This window comes from Caretta caretta, chromosome 1 (assembly GCF_965140235.1).
Source record: "Caretta caretta isolate rCarCar2 chromosome 1, rCarCar1.hap1, whole genome shotgun sequence".
Classification (NCBI taxonomy): Eukaryota; Metazoa; Chordata; order Testudines; family Cheloniidae; genus Caretta; species Caretta caretta.
Window position 1 is genome coordinate 214,005,950 of NC_134206.1, and position 21,087 is coordinate 214,027,036.

Sequence of the window (21,087 nt, forward strand, 5' to 3'; positions counted from 1 at the left end):
GGTTTTTAAGTCGTGGTGTAGGAAGGGCATGTTGAAGTTTTTTAATGTGTTAGCTTGTCAAGGGGAACATGGCTTACAAAAAACTTGTCCTGATTATACTAGGACTTTATAATCTGTTAGCTAAAATGTAACGCATTTCATCCTAGCGTGGATGAGAGCCCTTGGAATCAATCACCTTTGAATTCTGTCCAGAAAATCCAATTCCGTTTAGTCATTTCATCTTCTTCATCTTCCTGAACTGGATCAGCTGAATTGCCTGCAATTTACTGAGTGTGGGTCTTTCAGAGATCTTAAATACCAAAGTTCTGTCTTCCCACTGTGGATATTTAAGATCCCCTGATAATCCAAGTAGAAACAGGAGACTGGTCTGCTATCTCTGTCCAAAATTTCCATTCTGTTTGACTCACTGTCTGGAGTGGCTAACAACTGTGAGTGCCAGTCTCAGGGCAGACTGTCAGAAAACAGGGCAGACACCCCAAACTGGTGGTGTATTCTATAATTAGATTTCACCAAGCCAGTAACAAATGTGCACTCCTGGATCGCTACATCAGCCTTACCATGGAGTCATAGCCTCTCCAGCCTATCTTGCCACCCAGACAAACTGGACTTTATGATAAAAGGTTGTATAATCCAATAATCACATCACATTAGGTTACTCCCAATCCCAAAGGATCAGTCACTTACCCCAGATCAACTCTGGATCTCACATCAAAGACAATGCTGGCAGCCAATTCTCTAGTAAACTAACTAAAGATTTATTAGATAAGAAAAGAAATGAGAATTAATGAGAGGTTAAAGCAGGCAAAATACATTAATAGGTGAGTCAAAGTTTGTAAGTCCAAAATGATAGCAGCTGATATAATTAACTTCTAGTTGCCCAAAAGTCTTTTCAGGGAACACAGATGTTTCTGGGGATCTCCACATTGGACTTTTACAGGGAAGATACCAAACATGAACAGTCAGAGGTGACGATTATTCCTTTGAATCAGTATTTATAGTTTCTGCTCACAGAAGACAATCTGAAGAGGGTCTTCAACCACATGGGCCAGTAAATTTCCATTGTCAAATACAATGGCCCTTGCTTTGAAGTTAGCACTCTTCTTCATTTAAAGAAAAGGAGTACTTGTGGCACCTTAGAGACTAACCAATTTATTTGAGCATGAGCTTTCGTGAGCTACAGGTGAGCTGTAGCTCACGAAAGCTCATGCTCAAATAAATTGGTTAGTCTCTAAGGTGCCACAAGTACTCCTTTTCTTTTTGCAAATACAGACTAACACGGCTGTTACTCTGAAACCTGTCCTTCTTCATTTAGATTTCCAAGGCTCCAATCACTTTTAATGGGTAATTTAGTTACAGGGATATATACAATGTAAGAGGTAATGTAATAGCAAACAATCCTTCATTAGTTTTCATGAAGTTTACACATCAAGTACACCCTCATTTTAACACAAACACCTTTGATCTAGGGTTATCTAGTTACAGGGATATACATAATGTAATGTGATAGCAATCAACAGGTTATAGATAAGCAAAGACAATACCATTAACAGTTCTTTTGTGTGTTCACAAATGAATTGGCCTGATTACACTCCAATACCTTTTGAGAGGAAGGATAGCTCGGTGGTTTGAGCATTAGCCTGCTAAACCCAGGGTTGTGAGTTCAATCCTTGAGGGGGCCATTTAGGGATCTGGGGCAAAAGTTGGGGATTGGTCCTGCTTTGAGCAGGAGGTTGGATTAGATGACCTCCTGAGGTCCCTTCTAACCCTGATATTCTATGACACTCCTTTGATTTCTATTAGCATATGGATGAATTAGCTACAGCCCCGTCCTGAGCTGGCACCAAAGAAAACAGTACCACACTGTTGTTCACTTCTGCTTCATGCAATTAAACAGCTGCCTCCTCTCACCCAAAAGTAGCTGCATTTCAGTGCTAAAATGATCCCTATATTCAAACCATTTATAAAGTGTAAGGGAACTATAACCTATTATTTCTCACTGATAATTCAGTTTTGTTCACAGGTCCAACAGCCCTACTCAGCAAACCTTGCTCCAGGCAGATACACAGGAACATTGGGATGAAAGGGGTGGTTTGTGGTGATGAGATGGTGGGGAGCAACCCCTGAAAGATTGAGGGTTGGGTGGGATGGCTCAGATCCCAATTCATAGCTCTTCTACTGGTGAAGTGTTTTAAATCACAGGTTGTCCGTGTGTATTTCTCATACCTGATGAAGCTGGGGACATTGTTGGGAGGGCCACAGAATGTTACCTCCACCGTCATCTCCTTCGCCTTGTCCTTCATCTCCAACCTCCAGAAGGAGGTCACCCCACTGCAGGAACGGCAGGAGAGAAGGATGCTCTTCTATCACACCACTATCAGGGAGCTGCAGGTGTGTGTCTTGAACTTCCAGGTGAGAGAGGATGTGTGGCACCCCTTGAAGGAGCCTGGCAAAAATTGCCACTCTCCTGCCTCCTAGAGTCTCCTCTGTCACTGAACTGTCAATTACAGACTAACACGGCTACCACTCTGAATCAGTAAAAACAATGAGGAGTCCTTGTGGCACCTTAGAGACTAACAAATTTATTTGGGCATAAGCTTTTGTGGGCTAGAACTCACTTCACCAAATGCATGGAGTGAGAAATACAGTAGGCAGGTATAAAGATCCATCTTTTCATGTGCTGTATCTTTATACCTGCCTACTGTATTTCTCACTCCATGCATCTGATGAAGTGGGTTCTAACCCACAAAAGCTTATGCCCAAATAAATTTGTTAGTCTTTAAGGTGCCACAAGGACTCTTCGTTGTTTGAGCTATCAGTGCATCCCCAATCTGCTGAGGTTGTTCTTTGCTGGTTCCAGGGTGAGACTTCCATTCTTCACCCTTTCAGTCCTGGTAACTCCTCTCCCTGCACTGTCACCGCCCCTGAATCTCACTCTGGTGAGATTGGTACCACAAGGGGGCAGACACACATTCCTATTTTCCCCATTCAGTCCTGGGGATAGGCAGGGAAGTCACATTTCAGCATTTCTGTTTGGCTTTACCTTTAGGAAAAGGCACCCACAATCGATTGGCTGTCATGCCTCCAGGCAGCCTTCCATCCTGTGCAGCTGAACATCTCCCAGCCAATCGCAGTGCACGACATGGATTATTTGAAAGGCATGTCACGGCTGATTGAAAAATGGCAGAAGGGGAGGTAGGAGCTGATGTCTGATACCGTAGCCATTGTGCCTTGAGGAGGTGGTGATAGCTTCAGGTGTTAAACTAACCATGAACGGACTTAGTCAGTGTTCAGATGGGAGATGGCCAAGGAAACACTAAGGCACTGCAGGAGGATGACCCAGCAGGGGCTGTTCCCACTTGTAGTCATTAAAGATCCTATGGCACTTTCTGCAAACTTTGACCTGTTTCCTGGCCCAGTTCCAGCTCAGGCAATTATATTCTGCCAAACTAAATTCTTCCTGCAGTTCCAGGCAGAGGTATTGTTAATCATTCCTTGTCTTCACTGTTAAATGGTATTGCTATTTGCAGTTAAACAGCTGCCACAGTTTACCCAAGATATGAGTGCATTTGGTGCTGACTGAAGAGTTCCTTATATATTAATCCCTATAAATGTGCTGCTTTGTGTCTTTTCCCCCAGGGTCCTACAGATCTATATGATCCTCTGCCTGGTTGGAAATCTCTCCCCAGCCCTTGACAGCCGGTTCCAAGATGCACGCAGGGAGCTGTTTGAAAAGCTGCATGGAAAGACAGGGGAATCTGGGATGGTGAGTCAGCTTCCCTTCAGTTCCCCCAACCCCCAAGGGAGCTCTATAGATGTTCTGCTCCCATGGCCACCCCCACTGGCTGCTGCCCCCGATCTCTAGTCATAGAATCATAGAATATTAGGGTTGGAAGGGACCTCAGGAGGTCATCTGGTCCAACCCCCGGCTCAAAGCAGGACCAATCCCCAACTAAATCACCCCAGCAAGGGCTTTGTCAAGTCTGACCTTAAAAACCTCTAAGGAAGGAGATTCCATCACCTCCCTAGGTAACGCATTCCAGTGTTTCACCATCCTCCCAGTGAAAAAGTTTTTCCTAATATCCAACCTAAATGAAGTAGAGTTTCTCATGTTGGAGGGACAGAGTGGAAGGACATGCTGACCGTGATAGCAGCATTACTTCCTATTTCCCAGCACTTTCCCCTAGTGATGATGCCATCAAGGAAGCCAGCCCTGTACCTACCGCACCCATGGAGTCCAATCCACATTAAGAGGCTTCCACAAGGACAGGGGTTGGAGAACAACATATAGATGGGCAGGTTTCCCTTTTCTGTCCCTTCCAGCCAGGATATGAGTCCCCTCCACTTGTGGAAGTGAAGAGGGTGAACCAGCCTTGAGTTTTATGGTCATGTTTTCTGAAGTGCTCAAAGCCTTTTAGGGTTGATAAAAATCTAATTAAAATAAATTAAATTCTTGATTTGCTATGATCATTACTACACATGTACACATTTCTCTGTCCCTCTCTTTCTATGTGTTGTTCTGCCTTCCTCCTCTCTCTCTGTCTCTCCCTGCCCCCCAGGTACTGGCCCATCGCTGGAGGAAATGCCTGAGGGACACCAGCACTTTCTTTGAGCCTGTCCTTGCGGAGATGATTGTGCAAGAGATTTTCCCTCAAGAGACAAAGGAACTCGTAGGTATTCTTCTTCCCCCACCCAAACACAAACTCAGCTTCATTTGCTTCTCCTCTTTCCATTCTTAGCTGATACACTGTCAGGGTCTTGTCACTTCCTTACAAATGTCCCATCATTCTTTGGGAGTGAGGTAGGTTATGGGATCAATATACTTATTGCTAAAATAGTGAGTACTAGGACCTCCGTCCTTATTCTCATCCCTTCAGTAACAAAGCAGAGAGTGGGGCCCCCAGTACTCATGTGTGATCCTACACTAACAAACCACTGTGTGCAGCCCCAGCACTCATACAGGACCCTACAATAACAGGCCAGTGCATGCAGCCCCAGAACTCATACACAACCTACAGTAACAAACCAGTTCAGCTCTAATGTTCATGAGTATCCCTACAATAACAAACTAGTGCATGTAGCTCATGAAAGCTCATGCTCAAATAAATGTGTTAGTCTCTAAGGTGCCACAAGTACGCCTGTTCTTTTTGCGGATACAGACTAACCCGGCTGCTACTCTGAAACCTGTCAGTACTTTCATGTGATCCTACAATAACAAACCAGTGCATACATTTCTAATGTTCATGAGTAACAATACAATGACAACCAGTATGAACATCATTTATGAACAACCCTAGAACAGTAAGTGCAGTTCCAGCCATCTCATGATAACAAACTAGCATAGATTACCCAGTGCTTGTGAGCAATCCTATATTAACAAACCAAAATGCCAGGGCTTCTGAATGGTTCAGTAATAACAAACAAGTCTGCATACCCTGGGGAAGGGGAACCTTTTTGCTAAGGGATCAGATTTCCATTTCCATTTCCAAGTGTAATGGGGCGGGACTCACCCCTGCAGCACCTCCTGCTGGTCATCCAGGGAATTAGCATTTCCAGCCTCCAGAGCACCTTCTGCAGGCTGGTGTCCCGCTTGCCACTGGGCCGAAGTCCCTCCTCAACCCTGGTGCCCCTTTCAGGCCAGGGTACTGCCCCCTGGCAGTATCCCCACAGATCTGGGTCTCCCCTCCCCAAGGAACCCCCATCCTCTATCCCCACCTCACCTCAGTCTATGGCCACTGCCAGTCATCAACTAGCCCCCATTCCCTGGGGCAGACTGCAGTGTAAGTGCCACTCATCATCAGCAAGGGGGGTTTGGACCTGCTGCCTCTGCCTACCCTTGGGCTGCCCTCTGCAACCCCAGTACCTTTCTTTAGCCTTTAACAAGGCCTGCAGCCTGGGGGGTTTCCAGGCCAAAGCTCCCCAGCTCCTTTGGCCTTCCCCCAGCCCTGGTACACTGCTTAGCTCCTAGCAGCCAAGCCCATCCCTCTCCACATCGAGAGAGAGAGTGAGTGTTTGCTCCTGGCCCACTGCCTTCTTATAAGGGCCAGCTCGGCCCTGATTGGGGCATGGCTGTGTCTGTGGCTGGTTCCCCAATCAGCCGAGGCTTGCTGCTTTTCCTAGCAGCAGACCTCTCGGCCACCTCAGCCTTCTCCCAGGGATGATTTCAAGCCCTTCAGGGCAGTAGCAGGTGGCCACCCCACTACACCAAAGTTATTGGCACAAGCACTGAATTTATAAAGGGTTTGCAATGTATGGAAAATGCCATTGAAAAAATAACCCAGGGACATGGGACAATGAGAGACTGAGACCTTAAGAGGAAAGAGCAATGAAGAAGCAGAGAAGAGAAAGAGGGAAGAAGGACACAGGAGAGCATGTCAAACTACAGCACTCAGCACCTTGTAAGGGCAGCAGTGAAGTGAATTTGCTGGGCTTCCTCCAGGGCAGAATATAGGTTCCACTGTGGGAGAAGTGTATGTGTGTGTGTACATGCTTGTAGCGAAGCCCTGAACGGACTGATTGAATCCCCCTCAGATACCACCAGCAAAGAGGAGGGTCAGATTGTGTAATAGAGGGAGTTGGAACTAAATGCATTCTGAATTTTCCTTTAATTCAAGCAAAGGGAAAGTAGTCTAGAATAGATCCCATCCCATGTTAGGAGAGGAGAAGTCTAGAACTGAATGAACAAGGGATTGTGTTTTCCTCTCACCTAAGCAGAGGCAAGGGGGATGAGATGAGAAGAACAGGGCAGGGTTAAGGGAGCAGTGTATAGGGACAAGCCCATGGCTGAAAGGATATAATGTCTTCTGTAGTTTCCACGGTATGCATCCGATGAAGTGAGCTGTAGCTCACGAAAGCTCATGCTCAAATAAATTGGTTAGTCTCTAAGGTGCCACAAGTACTCCTTTTCTTTTTGCGAATACAGACTAACACGGCTGTTACTTTGAAACCGATGTAAAGAATGAATTTCTTTCTCACTTCCTGGAAAGAGGGATCCTTACCAGGGCTGGGCTGTAGCTCAATTTGTGGAGCATGGAGAGAGAGTAGCCCAGGACTGAATAAACATGGGCCCCAGTTGCTCCCCTCTCCTCTCAGACCCAGATATGGCATTTTCTAAGGAGCAGCTGCTTTTCTGTAGCCCTGAGTGTATCTCTCTTTCCCCTTGGCAGGCTGAGAAGATGTTCTCTCTGGTCCGAGATGCCCTCCAAAGTCGGCTGGATCAGGTGGAGTGGATGGATGAGCAGACCCGACAAGAGGCCAAGGACAAGGCATGTGTGGAAGACACAGGTCACTGGGGTCTTTATGTCCCAGAAGCCCCTGGAGAATGGATGGGTGTCTGCACCTGCACATACTTTGACATGCATGCTCATGTACATGATCCTACATGGACAATTTTATACATACCTGCTCAACACTTTTAGGTGGATACACATATACCATCATATGCACATGGTCATACACTGACATGTATATATGGAGAAGCTCAGTGTTTATCCATGCGGACCCACAGCTGCATACGTGCCAACATATATGAGCACCAACAAGCTTACACATGGAGGGAGATAAAAAACAATTCCATGGGCTTCATGAGAGCAGCTGCTCTTTATATCAGGGCTGCATTTGGCCTTAGGGCACTGACTTGGGAAAGGAGAAGAGCAAGGGGAGATGTGTTCCCTGGAGAAATCAAATAGGACAGCTCTTATTTTTACAGAGCTAATTTATAAGTCCTACTTACCCTGCCCTGAAACACATTATACGGACATTCAAAATGTAAGGAATCCTCTTGGTTATGTAAATTATTTAATTTAATTTTATTTTAACGATTTAAGGTTTCTAAGCTTCAGGTGGAAATTGGCTATCCAGACAGCATCCTCCAAACTGCTGAAATGGACCAGGAATTCCAGGATGTGAGTTACACAATGCAAACATACCTGTCTTGTTACTGGTAATATACCTGTTCCATACCCAAGGGCACCTTCTGCTGGAGGGGAAGGGAGCAGAGCATACTCCATACAACTAGCATACCTTCTCCTTTCCCTCCAATGTCTTGTTTTGAAAGAGGTTGGGTCTGGAGAAGCTGGGAGATCCAGCCAGTGCTCTTGCGTCTTTGCCTACTCTGTCTCCTGTTGCGGAAGGAGAAGTTGGGGGTGGCACAGTTCATCCCCCAAAGAAGGCGTGCTCTGCTTTGCTTATGATAATATCTCCTGCAGTCCTTTTCCACATCTTAGGTTGGAGATTTTGAGGGTTGGGAGAGAAAAGAGAGAATATTTGATTTTTGATTAACCCCATTTTCTGCCCTGTTTGGTGTTGTCTCTTTTGCGCCATCCTCTCTCTGATTCTCATCTCTCTCTTACTCTCTCTTCTGTGTCCTTTTAAATACGCTCTCATTGCCTCTCTCTTTCCTCAGCTGGAGATACATGACAATACCTTTTTGCTCAATGTGGTGGCCTGCCTGAAGGCTGTGAGGGAAAATTTCTCCCTGAGGCTCCTTCAGCCCCACCTGCAGGATAAGTATGTTTCAGCCAAAGGTGGTGGGGATGATGTGTGGTAGGGGGCAGGTTATAGGAGGTATATAGGCATTGGAGAGGAGGTATAGGAGCAGCTGATCAGATACAGAAGACGATACAACAAAAACAAGAGGATAAGTACTCCTTTTCTTTTTGCGAATATAGACTAACACGGCTGCTACTCTGAAAAGAGGATTTGAGATATGGTATAGGAATGGGCCAAGACAGTGGGGAGGAAAGTTGCTCTTGTGGTTAATGAACTGAGCAGAAAGTCAGACAAGTTGGGTTCATTTCCCTGTTCTACCACATGCCGCCTGCATGACCCTGAGCAAGTCTCTTCACCACTCTGTAAAATGAGGCTACTAGCACTGGCCTACCTGACAGTGGTGTGGGGAGGGTACATCCATGAATGTTTTCAATGGTAATAAGTGCCTAATAAATAAATAAAGGCAGATACAGTGTTTGTATTGAACACATGAGGTTCTGAATAATGTGAACCTATAACTCTGCCTCCTCTCTGTATGGGATTGCACTGGGGAGTCCTTTCTCTATGTCACCACCATTCCCACAAAGGTCCAGTAGGGAGAGAGATCAGGAGAAGGTCCCAAGCCATTAATAGTGGGTGTTCTCTCTCCTTTCTTTTTCTGTTTCTAGTTGGGAGGTCTTCCCTTGGTCTGTCCATTCCTACTACTCAATGAGGCGCCACACCGTGGTCTTCCCTGCGGGAATGTTCCGCAGCCCCTTCTTCCACGCTGAGTTCCCCAGGTACTAAGAGGCTGCAAAGCCACCAACATAAATCTCACCCCTTCAGCACGCTGGGTTTCCAGCATACTTTTTCACTGCAAAAAGCCAAAAAGCAGGAGGGAGGGTCCTGCTCTGACTGACCTCAGTGGGAATTTGGCCACTGGCTTCAGTGAGAGCAAAATCAAAGCCTAAGTGATTTCCATGTGGGGCTGAGATAAGCCGCTGACGCTGAGTAACCTCAGACTCTTACCCTGAGACTCAGGCGGGCAGTTTTCCTGGCCCTCACAGGCACGCAGAATATATTAGAGCAGAAGGAAAAAAGACATGAGGCTTATCAAGACAGGCTACAAAGAAGACAGTTCCTGAGCCCACCTCAATATTGAGTCACTCAAAGATGGGGATATGTTATTTTCTAGATTCCAAGAATAAATCCTGTGAAACCTTTCGGCAATCTCCTGTCCAAAATGTCTTCAAATGGATCAAAGACAACTCTGCTTCCCCTTTATAAAAAGACCACCTCTACTAAGCAACCATTTATTTATTTTTGCATTATGAGGTTTGTGTGCCTTCCTGTGAACCATCCAATAGTACAATTCTGTTCCTCTATTATAATGAGAGCACCTCTGTTGAGCAACCAGTTGTTGTCATTGAGTGGTCATTTGAGACACATCAAACATTGTTTGATGTAATTTTTTGTCCCCCTGGAGAAAGGTTTGCACAGAGAGAATAATCCCAGACTCATTAAATTCCTATTGTACAAAAATAGGCTCTCACTATGGGAAGGAATGAAACAGGTGGTCTGATCAATATAATAATTCTTTTCAGTCTATAGTGAAACTTACACCCCCTATCTGTAGAACATCCATGTGCCCTTGATGACTCATAAAACTCATAACAGGATTAAGAATGGGACACAGCTGAAATGAATAATAGCAAAACAAATATACTTTTCTAATGCTATGTGCTTCCACTTAATGAGTGAGTCACTTCGGAATCAGCAGATCTGCCCCCTGTATCAGTCTGATCTACCGATTAAATTGACTGTGACGGAAGTGCGTTTGTTACGACTGTTAGCCCAGCAGAGCCAACCATTAAGAGAGAGAGAGCATTAGATTCAGGAGTCAGACATCCAGGGTTGGTTTGTTTTTTTTCCAAAAATGCAGTTTGAGGTTGACAAAAACATTTCACGAATTCATTTTGAATTCTCCAAGTTGTTTCAGTTGAAATAAAAACAAAAAAATCAAAACATTTTGTTTTGACATTTTTTAAATGCAATGTTATGATTTTTCAATACTAAATGACTTTTCATTTTGAAATTTACTTCAATTTTATTAAAGAAACTTTTTTAAAAACTGAAAATGAAATTTCTTTTCAGGTGGAACTGAATGTTTCATTCAGCAAATTTTTTTTCAGCAGTTTGCGGAAAAAAAATTAAATTCTCGTCAATCCTGAAATAAAAGTTAGTTTTGATTTTTCAGAATGACCAGTAAACTGAAAAATCAGTTATACATCCAGCTGTAGTTGCAGATAACCTTTAAAATGTGAACTGAGTGTAACCAGTGCAGTGATGTCTACTGAGTCTGCAGAACTCTTAAAGCAGCAGCTGTTAGAGAGATGCGAGCTGCTCCTATTCACTTCAGTGACCTATTGATTCTGAAATCTAGTAATGATCACTACATACATGTCAATGTTCTTTGCTTTTTCATTATTGATCAAGACATGTAAGAAAGGAGAGGGATGATCATACTGTGGAAATTTGATTGTGAGTGGACTCATTCTGGTGTTTCAAATGGGTGGAGCTTGGTTTGTGGGTGGAGTTTGTGGAAGTACCACAACTATTTCTAGTGAAACCCCTGATTAGATTACTATCTTGCACGTCTTTAGCAGACTTGTTAACAAACATCCCGTTGCAATTGTTCACTTGTACAATCCCACTGTCTTTACATTATACATTTACTGAACATGTTGATATGGAATAACAGAGACGATAAGCGTGTAGCCCCTGATACTGGTTTTACATCATCATTTGGCAGAGTAGACTCATACTTGATGGAGCAGGGCTGTACAGAGAAACCCGTGCTTCCCCTGCCTCCTGCAGGTTTAGCAGCTGATACCTCTTTACGTTCTGTGTTTTTCAGTGCTGTGAACTTTGGAGCCATGGGAGTCATCATGGCACACGAGCTGCTTCATGCCGTCTATGATTACGGTGCGTATTGTGACCCATTCAGGGTGCAGCAACATCCCCTGGTTTGAAGTAGTAATAATAACTAAATACATGGTTTCCACTTTCAGCACCCTGACTTTAAAAATAGTTCCAGTGACCCGAACCATTGCTGGTAATTTATAATAGAATCTGTTCCCTCTGCTCACTGTCACAGGCCTCAGGGGTGTGTTCCCTCTGGAGAGCTCAGGGGAGTTCCTCCAGGACCTGCTCCCTATTTAAATGTATAGTGCAAAGGTGGGTTTGGTAAATTCAAAAGACTCAATCCCAGACCATGCTCATTACTGATGGGAGAAGTGACTGAATCCCAGTGGATACTGATATTGCATTTACCTTCTTGGATTTCCCTCTTCTCCACAGTGGTGCCTGAGAGCTGTCCTAGATGCAACAGGGATGCATTAGTGCGGGGTACAGACTGCCTGGTGGAACAGTATGAACGCTACTCTCTGCAGGGCCTGAGAATCAATGGCACTTTCACCCTGCTGGAGAATGCAGCTGACACAGGAGGACTCGCCATCGCATACCAGGTATCACAAACTACCTGCTGTTCTAGTCTTGTAGTTTCACACAACTCTGCCTGTGCCCCTCAATCCTGCCCTGCAACCACCTGCCCTGCTATTCTGGTCCTGGGCTGCCCAACTTCCTGTCCCTATGTAACTCCACAAATGCACCTCAATCCAAATTAACTGCACTCCTTGCTGATCCAGTCCTCCACCCCATCCCTCCTTCCCCCACAGCTCTACCAATGCCCCTCAGTCCTGCCCCTCAGCCCCCTGCTATTCCAGTGCTGGGCTCCCCACACAGTCCTATCAATGCCCCTCAGCCCCCTGCTATTCCAGTGCTGGGCTCCCCTCACAATTCTGGCAATGCCCTCAGTCCTGGCCTGCAGCCCCCCTGCTATTCCAGCCCTGGGTTTCCCACACAGCTCTGCCAGTGAACCTCAGACCTGTACTGCAGACCCCCTGCTATTCCAGTCCCTGGTCTTTTTTATTCCAAGACGGTTCTTTGAATGAAAATAGGTGACTATTATTTCAAGCTGATATAGGCCCCTGGGAACTAAACTGATGTCCTTCAATTCATTTGTCTTGGTCCTTGATGAATCAATACCCATATCTATGGAGGTGAAAGTACTCTGTAGAAGGAAGTTCCTCTTCAGTTTTCTGTTGCTGGGGAAGTTATGAGGTTTAATTAAATAATGTCTGTCACATGCCTTCAGATCTTTAGACAGAAGGTACCAGTGATATGAAAAGCATGGCAAGAATTTTTTGAGCATGGGTGACTCAAGTTGAAATAGTTTTTATTCAATTATAGTGCATCAAACAGCATCATCTTCTGACCTTCTGCTGCCACTGTGTGGTATTGTCTGGAATGGGAAGCACAACAGTTAGGTTGATAGGGAAGAGGGCAGGGATAAGCCATCTCAGAGAGCAAGGAGACGGGATGGGAGAGAAAAGGATGCTACACTTTCTCAGTGAGTGGGTGGATGGATGTCTATGTCCCAGCGTAAGAGCTCCAGGGCAGCACCAGCAGGCAGCACCAGCATTCACACTGGGAGGATGAAGGCTCCTGATTTCAGCTCTCCCTTGTGCGTTAAACTTTAATGATATTTGTGGGACACAATCTGAGGTTTTTTATTTTAATTTATCTGTTCCTCTTTCCCCACAGGCCTATAAGAACTGGCTGAAAAAGCACAAACAGGAGAGGAATTTACCCAGGAGTGGACTCTCACACCATCAGCTCTTCTACATCAGCTTTGCCAATGTAAAGAACATCCTGCTGATCTTGTCTGTCCCAGCCCATCTGGCCTCTTTTAATGTATCTTCCTCTCATACTTTCTGGTCTGTGTGTCTGATTATCGCCATCTCCCTCCCTCCTGGTCTGAGTCTCTCCCCCAACTTCACAGCACTGGACTGCTCCCTAGATGCTGATCAAAGGCCTCACTGAAGACCTACACCGGGCTCTGAAGCGATAGACTGTCAAAGGGACCAAGCACAACAATATCTATCTACTATCCATCATCTAAGGTTTATCTAAGGCAGCAGTCACTGGAATATCTAAGAACCCTTGGTTATGATGACTGATGATAATGAAATAAAAAAAACAAATTATATTTAACTTCCCTGTCAAAAGATAATTTACTTACCGGGGAAGAGTGGACAAGAAGAAATTTAGGTTTGCAGGAAGGAAAAGACAGCAAGAGTGAACCTGCACCGCCACTATGATGGCTTTAGGGAGAGAGCTGATCAAGTATTTTAGTGATGGGGGTCAAGCACATAGATGGATGGATGGAGTGAGATTTTTCAGGTACCTTCCTCTTAGCAAGTTTAGGGCTTATACATAACCAAACCCTTGAGCTGCAAGTGAAGTGCACTTCATAGATCACTGGTGTTATGCTCTCATAGAGGTTCAGGGAACATAGAGATCAGCCATTGTATTTGACACTAGCTGGAGCTTCAGGGTGCTTATTGATGGTAGCCCTGAGAAGAGTGCAGAAGAAGGTGATCCAGTCCTGAGGCTACAAAGGATTGGGTCACTCTGGTAAGGTCTGCATTAGAGAAGGGATGTGGCAGCTCTAGGACCAGCTGTCAGTGAATGCAGGCAGGATTAACCAGAGTGATCAACTGGGCTTCCAGCAACAATGATGAGTCCAGTATGACCCAGACACTGCAAACCACCTGAATAAAGGCTGGACACTCCCCTCCAAAGAATGACATATTCACAGCACTGCCTGTCCTATAGGTGCTTCCCCTTCCAGCCAGCATAATTTTTGCTTTGTCAGGGCTGTGACTAAATCAACACACTGAAATAAAATAGTGACAAGTTTAGGACAGATAGATATGGATACATGGAAATCTACCCCTCTACTATGTACTAGGAAATGGCAGTATCCAGGTGTTGATCTGAGTGTCATCCTCTCTCCTGGCACGGTTGTCCAGCATATCTCTCTGTCTCTCCTGTCATGCTCATGTTGCTCAGGAAGGATGACAAGCTGGAACCCTGCAGAACCTATGTGAGGGCTCGTGGGCAAGTAAGCCTTTGGGATCATTCTTAGATGCTGACATGATTGTTTTGTTTCCCTTCAGGGGATGTGTGGGCACCAGAGCCCCGAGAGACTGCGAGCCTTCCTGCACAGGGACCCGCACAGCCCCCCACCACTCCGTGTCCACGGACCCCTCAGCAACAGCCAGGACTTTGCCAGGCATTTCCACTGCTCCAGCACAACACCAATGAATCCAGCCTTCAAGTGCCACATCTGGTAATCCACATGGAGAAGGAGGGGGAGAAAGAGAGACGGGCAGATGTATGGAGACTGGAGCTTTGTAGAACTTTTCCCTGCTGAAGAATGGCCTGCCCTCACGCAGAGACATGCTGGAACCTAACCAATTCCTCCCCATCCCTTCTTTCTCATCCTTTTTCCCCGCCAACAGGTCGTGGTGGCAGAAGGTTCAGGTCTGGGTAGCAGGAGGGAAGACAGGCTAAACATAGCAGCCAGTACAGTGTGTGCTATTCCCCGACTGCTCCGCATGCCCTGCCCCAGTTAGGCCAAACTTGCTCTTCAGAGTGTGGGGGCACAGGCTTGCAAGGTCAATAGACAAGCTGCAATCATTAACAACTCGGGGGGAACCTCACAAGTCCCCATGCACACCTCCCACCCATGCCACCCACCCTGGACCACCAGGGATAGAAGAACCTGGTTCTCTCACTCTGAAAGCACATTGGGGCGGGGGGGAGGGAGAGACATGCTGGTTACTGCTTCCAGATGGGAAGATGAGACATTTAATTAATGTACATTGCTAAAAACCCCAGCTAGATATGTTATGGCACACCTGTCTTAGCACCCCCAATATGAGTGGGATGGTCCTGGGATTTTATCTTATTTTCTGCTACTTAGCCTAGTGTCCTGGATCTGACCTGCCTAGCTCTTTGGGATTGTTTTTTCCCTTGTTCCTCTTACCTCTGACCACTAGGGGCCCGGCCCAGTGCCAGCTTGAATGGAAAGCTCAGTTCCATTAACTTCATTGGACTTTGGATCAGACCCTAGATACCACTCCTCCAATGCAGCAGCTGCCTCTCTTTTCTGATTGCTCCCCCTGCTGACTTCTGCCGAGAAGGAATAGCAGCAGCAGCAGCAGCTATGCTCAAGCTTTTTCACACTCAGAAGAAGGGGAAGAGCATGCACTGGCTGAGGGAGAAGAAAGGCTGGAACGGTGGAACCCCTTCTGTGGAGAAGAGGAAGTGGGGAAGCAATTCATGGACAGGACAAGGAGTGGAATCTCAGGAGTCAGTGATGTAGATACAATGTTGCAAGTAATGAAGTTCCACCAGAACCATTGAGTTATGAGGTTATGGGGGACTTCCAGATGGAATGGCGCTCTGGCACGTCACTTGGTCCATAGGGTGGCAATGTCGCTCAAACAACTTTGCCCTTACCCCACTGGGGCCCAGGCCAGATTTGAGCGGCATTGTGACCCAGGTGACACCACTCATCACTCAGATTTGGTCTGCTGTGTGATGTGGGGTGGACAATGGGGTGAGAGGAACTGAAGGGCAGCCGCCAGCCAAGATTAGGAGTTGGGTCCCTAGCCTGGGATGGGAGCGGAGTGCTGAGTTGGGCACTGGTGAGTGGCCTGGAACGTCCTGGGGGCTGGTGAATGAGGGGTTGAGGGTGTGAGGTGTTGGTGTACTATGGGGCAAGTGGGAGAGTTGGGGGGAGTTGTGGCAGACAACTGAAGATGTGGGAGGTGGTGGGGTCGGATGTGGGCCCGATGCTGGGCATAAGCAACATTTTAGATTTTGGAAGGGAGCCCCTAACCTAGTCCTGCACCAGGGCCTCGTCGTGTACAGTCAGGAGAAAATGGGGTCTGGGAGGGTGTTAGAGATTCCTACTCGTTGCCCCCAGTCACTCCATATGAAGATAACAGACAAGTCTTGTTCCCTCTCACAAAAAGGCATCGGGTTAGGGTGACCATATATCCCATTTTGGCCGGGACAGTCTCTTTTTTTAAGCCCTGTCCTGGCTGTCCCGACTTTTTTTTTTTTTTTTGGCAAAACTGGGCATTTGTCCCATTGCTCCTGTCAACTGATCAGTTAGCAAGAGGAAACTGTACACATGCTCAGTTTTTCCAAAAAGGTTGAGTGCAAACCTTAGCGGGGCATGGAGGAACATGTGTGTGGGGGCGAGCAGCAATGCCAGCCCTTTGCAGGAAGAGGGCTTGGGAGAGCGGCTCGAGCTGGGCCAGCCCTCCACAGGTGGGTGGCAGGGAGTCTTGGGCTGGCTCCACACAGGAAGGCAGGCGGGGGTGGAATAGCTCAATGGTTTGAGCATTGGCCTGCTAAACCCAGGGTTGTGAGTTCAATCCTTGAGGGGGCCATTTAGGGATCTGGGGCAAAAATTGGGGATTGGTCCTGCTTTGAGGGGGTTGGACTAGATGTTCTCCTGAGGTCCCTTCCAACCCTGATATTCTATGGTGCCTTGGGCTGGCCCCATATGGTGTCCCATTTTCCCTTTGGGAAAATATCATCACCCTACATCAACTTAGCTAGGGCCTGGGCCTGTTTAAGGAAAGGTTGGGATGGTAGGGGATGGTTTCCAGGGTTTATGGGAGCCTCCAGAGTCAGACTAACCATCCAGATTTTAGAATGCTTCTCCAAATACCAAACTGCTTTTCAGGAATTTTTGCTATCCAGATAGGGGAGTTTTGCTGCTTGTCAAGGTTCCTCCCCCACTCTGAACTCTAGGGTACAGATGTGGGGACCTGCATGAAAAACCTCCTAAGCTTATCTTTACCAGCTTAGGTCAAAACTTCCCCAAGGTACAAAATATTACACCCGTTGTCCTTGGACTGGCCGCTACCACCACCAAACTAATACTGGTTACTGGGGAAGAGCTGTTTGGACGCGTCCTTCCCCCCAAAATACTTCCCAAAACCTTGCACCCCACTTCCTGGACAAGGTTTGGTAAAAAGCCTCACCAATTTGCCTAGGTGACTACAGACCCAGACCCTTGGATCTTAAGAACAATGAACAATCCTCCCAACACTTGCACCCCCCCTTTCCTGGGAAATGTTGGATAAAAAGGCCTCACCAGTTTGCATAGGTGACCACAGACCCAAACCCTTGGATCTGAGAACAATGAAAAAGCATTCAGTTTTTTACAAGAAGACTTTTAATAAAAAATAGAAGTAAATAGAAATAAAGAAATCCCCCCTGTAAAATCAGGATGGTAGATATCTTACAGGGTAATTAGATTCAAAAACATAGAGAACCCCTCTAAGCAAAACCTTAAGTTACAAAAAAGATACACAGACAGAAATAGTTATTCTATTCAGCACAATTCTTTTCTCAGCCATTTAAAGAAATCATAATCTAACACATACCTAGCTAGATTACTTACTAAAAGTTCTAAGACTCCATTCCTGTTCTGTCCCTGGCAAGAGCAGCATACAGACAGACACAGACCCTTTGTTTCTCTCCCTCCTCCCAGCTTTTGAAAGTATCTTGTCTCCTCATTGGTCATTTTGGTCAGGTGCCAGCGAGGTTACCTTTAGCTTCTTAACCCTTTACAGGTGAGAGGAGCTTTCCCCTGGCCAGGAGGGATTTCAAAGGGGTTTACCCTTCCCTTTATATTTATGTCACTGCTGTTATGTTTTTGTGACCTAGTATCGTTGTAACCAAATGTCCTGTAGCAATGCAGTGTAGGGGAGGCAAAGAGTGAAGATATAGTGGATTTCAGGAGCAGCAAGAAAACTGGCATTTAAGAATGTTTGTGTGTTACTAAGAAGAGCCTGAAAACTATCAATTTGGAGGCCCTGATAATTAGACCTATATTTAAAAAAACAAAAAAACCTAAAATTCACTAGAATTGGTGAACACACCCCTCCTGCAGCTCACGGATGCCTGGTTTCTTTGTAAAGCTATCTCTGGGAAATTTTTTAAATGGTGGGAGCTGTTTTATTCTGACCATTATACAGTAACTCCTCACTTAATGTTGTAGTTATGTTACTGAAAAATCCAACTTTAAGTGAAATGATGTTAAACTAATCCAGTTTTCCCATAAGATTTAATGTAAATGCGGGGGGTTAGATTCCAAGGAAATTTTCTGGGGGCAGACAAAAGGCATTATATACTGTACGGTACTGTACTGTACTGTGGTTGGAAAGTGCCCCTGGCTTACTCCACACAGGCAGAGCCCGCTGCAGGCAAGGACACTAGGAAGCACCTTCGCAGCAGCAGCAGAAACTTCCCCCCTGAAGAACAGGCTCTGACTTTGCCGGGGAATGCTCCAGGCCCGCCTCTTCCCATCCCCGCTCCACTCCAGGCCCACCTCTTCCCACCCACAATCCACCTTCTCTCTGGAGCACACCGCATCCCTGCTCCTTCCCCCCTCCCAGAAAGTCCTAACAGCTGTTTGGCAGTGCTTAGGACTTTCTGCGAGGTAGGGGGAGGAGCGGAGAAGAGGATTCTGTTCAGTGAGGAACAGCTGTTTGGTGGCAGAGGAAGCGCTGGGAGGGAGGGGGAGGAGGCAGAGAAGAGGAACTTGTGCAATGCTTCCTTGTAAAGTTGCTGCTCTTCCACAGAACCTTACAAGCAGTGGACAGAGCAGGCAGCCAAACCTGTTATAAGAAAACATTGCACAACTTTAAACAAGCATGTTCCCTAATGGAGCAGTGACGTAACTTCGAAACAACATTAAGCGGGAGGACATTAAGTGAGGACTTACTGTATTACCAGTGTGGTGATTCTTTGGAAGTAGATACTGGTATTGGGAATGAGCATCAAAATTAAAGCTGGAAAAGACCTATTAATTGTCTTATGACTGTGACAATTAGCAAGGGTTGTGGAGGATTCTCAATCTTTGGCAATTTTTAAATTAAGACTGGATGTTGCTCTAAAAAAACAGGAATTTTTGGGGGAAGTTCTATGGCCTGTTTATACAGGAGGTCAGACTAGATTATCACAATCATCCCTTCTGGCCTTGGAATCTATGAATCCAGTGCCAGCCAGCGTAGGCCAACACAGTATATTCTTCAGCAGCACTTCTTTTGAAAGACTATTCCACTGTTCTGTTCTCACTGATTAAAGCCAAAGAGAAAGTACATGAATAAAAGGTTCCTTACCTGTGTTGTTATTAGTAACACTTTTGACTGAAAAATTATAATTGAAATAATTTTAAAATATTAAATGTACTATTTACTATTAATGCTGATTGATTCATTTTTGAATTTCACTCAGTATGAGAGAATGAAAATAGACTGCTGAATTTCACTTTTTTTCTGTCAGTTTTATTTTCCAGCTCTCAAGCAGTAGGTCATTGCTGTAATATCAGAGTTACAAATGCTGCAGGAGAATGTTTAAATCCAAACAAAAATCTGTATTCCTTGGAGTGAACAAAGAAAATCATAGAAACATTTCTACTAGTCTTGAGAAAATGGTGTATATCAAACTCACATTTTGATATAAGTAATAGCACATATGCTGGTGATTTTCATACATAGATCTCAAAGCACTATACAAAGAGGGTTAGATATCATTATCTTTATTTTACAGATAGGGAAACTGAGGCACAGAGACACTAATGACTTAACCATTATCGCACAGCAGGTCAGTGACAGAGATGAGAGAATAAACCATAGGTGAAATCCTGGCTACCTTGAAGTCAGTGACAAAACTCCCTTATGATATTAATACGGCTGGATTTCACCCCAGGCCTTCCAACTCTTACCCCTATGCATTATCCACTGCATCACACTGACTCCCTTTAAAAAAAACAACCTAATATTACATATTTAAGATTACTTCCAATGAGAAACAAATGTGGATTTCTGGGGTTTTTCTTTTCTTTTATTTGTTTGCTTCCTGAATGTGTTGGCATTCCCCCCCTCCCCCAATATTTTTTCTTTTTTTTTTTACATTGGAAATTCAGGTCTTGTGAGCCATGCTTTTCTTGGAAGCCTCTTGGACTACCAGAGAGCTAGGATCTTTATGACATCAGAGAAATCATGCAAATGAAACCTGATTCATTGAGATGGAAAGAGATTTTTTTCTACTCTAACTGTTTAAAACCATTTGTTTGGTTGTTGGTGGTGATGCTTTTGTTTTTTAAACATCTGTTTAACAAACTCAAATACCTGAATAATCAGTGTGAAGCAAAGCTCTTGTAAATAGGGCATACCTTGCCCTTCCAGTATGGGCTGTGAGATCTGAGAATCTACATATCCATGTCTTCCAAGAAAGACCTCTAGCAAAACAGGAAAAACAAGATTTATTTTCCTTTTATTTCTAAGGTTAAAAAAAAAAAAGAAGGTGGTGAATACCTTAGAGCTTAACTACTCATGGAGTTATTCAGGGACAGCTATTATTGAATAACTCCATGTGTTGACACACCCTTACTTGGACTGTAAACTCTTTAGGTAGGGCTCCCTTTTTGTTCTGTATCTGTACAGTGCCTAGCAATGGGGTCCAGGTTCATGACTGGGGTGCCACCTTAACAAATCCTGTTAGGCCTTTTTTGTCCCTCACAAAGAAGAGCACAAGCCAAATGTTGCTATCCTTTGCAGATCACTCTTAAAGTGTTTACTGATTCCCACACCCGAACTTTTCCTCTGTGTTCAATTTTGTTCC

General features: G+C 45.3%; 1 protein-coding gene across 18 annotated transcripts in view; it reads left to right on the plus strand.

Moving 5' to 3' along the window:
- KEL (Kell metallo-endopeptidase (Kell blood group)) overlaps positions 1-19,666 on the plus strand; it is a 35,569-nt gene extending 15,903 nt beyond the window's left edge. For 13 of the 18 annotated variants that reach the window (XM_048821687.2, XM_048821714.2, XM_048821733.2 and 10 more), the window contains 11 exons: positions 2,185-2,388; positions 3,047-3,192; positions 3,637-3,763; positions 4,557-4,667; positions 7,164-7,262; positions 7,824-7,901; positions 8,402-8,505; positions 9,156-9,266; positions 11,384-11,451; positions 11,827-11,993; positions 13,132-13,581. In XM_048821687.2, coding sequence (XP_048677644.2) covers positions 2,185-2,388; positions 3,047-3,192; positions 3,637-3,763; positions 4,557-4,667; positions 7,164-7,262; positions 7,824-7,901; positions 8,402-8,505; positions 9,156-9,266; positions 11,384-11,451; positions 11,827-11,993; positions 13,132-13,410 — 1,494 coding nt within the window. In that variant the 3' untranslated portion in view covers positions 13,411-13,581. Of the gene's footprint in view, positions 1-2,184; positions 2,389-3,046; positions 3,193-3,636; positions 3,764-4,556; positions 4,668-7,163; positions 7,263-7,823; positions 7,902-8,401; positions 8,506-9,155; positions 9,267-11,383; positions 11,452-11,826; positions 11,994-13,131; positions 13,582-14,549 lie in introns of those variants that run through there. The other 5 variants (XM_048821696.2, XM_048821757.2, XM_048821706.2 and 2 more) reach the window with 5 other exon arrangements.
- The last annotated feature ends 1,421 nt before the right edge of the window (positions 19,667-21,087 follow it).